At 45.7% G+C, this 3,168-nt stretch overlaps 1 gene segment (V, D, J or C); it reads right to left on the bottom strand.

The window, feature by feature from the left end:
• Positions 1-241: 241 nt before the first annotated feature.
• On the bottom strand, positions 242-827 carry LOC117797824. The segment is given in 2 exon segments: positions 242-618; positions 722-827. Coding segments are annotated over 2 exon segments (366 nt in total).
• Positions 828-3,168: the final 2,341 nt, after the last annotated feature.

Raw genomic sequence — 3,168 nt, 5'->3', positions numbered from 1 at the left:
GTAGCAGCAGATTGAATCTCAGTATTAATCTATATATAATGGAACTGAGCCCAAAACTCAACACTTTAGGCAGGTGGAAGGGAAAGCACAGTCAGGGGGGGTCACACTGGAAAGATGGACACACTTGCATACTCAAGATGGGGGACACTTGGCCATGAACCTAGAAAGAGGAACATGGGGCCAGGGGGCTTCCCTTCCCATGGTGCTGGTGACCATAACGCCCCTCCTTTCTTTCCTGCCTCTGAGGCTGAGCCATTCTGAGCACTTGGGGAGGTTCTGGCTGCACTTCCTCATGGATTTAAATCACTGTGTAAAGACCACCACCCACAGACAGCAAACAGCAATAGTCGGCCTCATCCTCACACTGGACCATCGTGGTAGTGAGGATGGCTTTGTTCCCAGAGATGGATCCACAGAAGTGCTCAGAGACACCAGAGGGGTGGTGGCTTGTGCTGTAGATGTGCATGCAGGGGGCTTGGCCTGGGGTCTGCTGGAACCAGCGACAGGTGTTGCTTGCAGAGACTGAGAAAGATCTGAGGCCACAAGTGAGTGTGACTGTCCCTCCTGGAGACACTGACAGGGATGGCTCCTGGATCAACACAGCCTGATAATCTGCTCCTATAACCAACAGGAGAGAAAGGTGTTGTAATGGGAGACAAGAAGCACTTGGGACCCCGCGTTTATGTGCCCCCCCACCATGGACAGAGTCCCTATGTCTGACCTGAGCCATATGCAAGGAGCCCAAGAAGAAGCACCATCCAGACCATGTTGGGGACCCTCACAGTATGTGGCCCTCAAAGTATCTTGGCCTGGAGTCGGGTGTCCCCGGACCTTTTCATGTCTCTACACCTATTAAGAGGAGAAGGCATTTCATGCAAATCAGCTTCTTCTCTCTCCCTGCCCTAGGGTTCCCCATAGGACCCCTGGGAAATCTTGAAAGGAACAGATGCTGTGACCTCACACACTCCAATGACTGCAGGGTGACATGGGACACTAAGTGTCAGGGGGACATTTTCACTAAATCACATCCCCAATTACCTTGGTGACTTCTGTCCCAAGGCTCATTGTTGGGAAGCCTGAAAGCTGAATGAGGACATGGGTCTGTGCTCCACCTCCTGGCCCTGCTTCTAGCTTGATCATAGAACCCCAAGATCATGACTTGATCCAAAGGCAGACACTTAACCACCACCCAGGCTCCCTGATAACATGTATTCTAGTAGCTCATATTTTGAGTCATTTGCGCACCTATTAGCTATGTTCATAAATGAGATCATCCTCTCATTTTCACATCGGATACTCTTCTTTTGGGTTTTGTTCCCTCCATTGATTTGCTAGAATGCAACCCACCCTCTATTTTAATATATATATTATAAACCATGTTTTTTCTACAAAGACTTAAACACTGTGGAGGGCAGAACGAGCCCCATCTGACCTAGGACCCTGGAAGGCAGGTCAGATGGTTGCAGAAAGAGTCAATGACAACCACCTGTACCCAGATAACAGGAGCAAAAAGCAGAGCCAATGCCTTCGTCACCCCCCTATCTGTTCACTTTCCCTAAGGAAAGTCTCTATTTACTCAGTGAGGAGGTAAAGAGAAGAATCCTGGCCATGGTGGAGAAGCCCCAGAGTTCCGCTTGCTGAGGCCTATTTGCTGGCATGGAGACAGTCCCTCCCCCTGTGTGTCCTATCCTTTGCCCAGGGACCATTACAGCTTGAGTTCATAAAGCAAATGTATTTTTGTTATGTGATGGTCCTGTCCATCTATCTTTCCATGAAAATCAGGTCTAGACAATTTACTCTGTGATGCAGTGAAGGACGAAATATGAGGCATGTGTGAATCTGAGCTGAGAGCTCTTGTGGCCCAGGTGGGGGGACAGGTGCAGGAAAGTCACCCACAGTGAGGACTCTGCTTTTCCAAGTGTGCAAAGTCAGTGATAGATTTTCCTGGTCTTCCTGGCCCAGACCCTGAGCCCCCAGGAGAAGCCCACCTGCGCCCCTGCTGCTGTGGGGTTGAGCTATACATTTTTCCAGGTCACCAGTCCCCTCAGTTAGACAACTAACTGAAACATTTATGTTAAGAGATATTTCAGGGTCACCTGATATTTCAGTTTGCTTCTGCCTTGTTCCTGGTTTCACGACTGGGACACAATGCTCTTGAACCAAGCTGAAGGCTTAAATTCCCCCAAAGAAGCCCACTGATTCAACCCGGGTAACAATTCTATTTGAGTTACCCTTACAAGCAGGCTTATTTGGTGGTTTTTGTTGTTGTCGGGGTGTCCTGTTAGGGTCACCTGCCTCTGTGGTATGTATCTTGTCTTTATCTCGGTCTTTGCCATGAGAACATCATGTTTTTTGTCCTTGAAAACATCAGTGGGCTCTCACTTACTCTTGAATATTACCCTCACAAAAGTCATTTTGTATTGGCTCTCTGATGCATTTAGGGCAGTTTTTAGTCTACTTTTATAATTTTTCTTGATAAAAGGAATGATATTAAATAACACTGCTATAAATGGTCTATAAATTTGATATGATACCATCCACAGACAACGCACTCCTCTGTTCCACAGGGACTTACTTCCTGAATGGATAAGTGATAACACTCTCAAGAATGTGCTCTCTCTCTCTCTATATATATATATATAATATATATCATAACACAATCTTGCTTTTTGTGTAGTCCACCGCTTCATGATTGTCTTTTGAATACAAAATATAATCAATGATGTTTGTTTGACAGGCATGGAGATGTCTAATTTTGATTCTCAGTTTCTCATTATTCCATAGGATAATTTGCCATAATTTGGCCACTTTTCCATGGATAAATATCCATGCTGGTCTCGTTTGTTGTTATTGTAACATCTCTTTTTTTTTTTTTTTACAATGATGTTTTTTATTAGATTATGTTAGGCACCATACATTACATCCCTGGTTTTTGATGTAAAGTTCGATGATTCATTAGTTGCATATAACACCCAGTGCAATACGTGCCCTTTTTACTACCCAGCACCAGCCTATCCCATTCCCCCACCCCCCCCGAAGCCCTTAGTTTGTTTCTCAGAGTCCATAGTCTCTCATGCTTCATTCCCCTTTCTGATTACCCCCCTTTCTTCCCCTACCGATCTTCCTAGTTCTTATGTTCCATAGATGAGAGAAACCATTGTAACATCT

The sequence above is a fragment of the Ailuropoda melanoleuca genome, unplaced genomic scaffold, assembly GCF_002007445.2.
Source record: "Ailuropoda melanoleuca isolate Jingjing unplaced genomic scaffold, ASM200744v2 unplaced-scaffold14897, whole genome shotgun sequence".
Classification (NCBI taxonomy): domain Eukaryota; kingdom Metazoa; phylum Chordata; class Mammalia; order Carnivora; family Ursidae; genus Ailuropoda; species Ailuropoda melanoleuca.
This window is presented reverse-complemented; position numbering and strand designations above follow the sequence as displayed.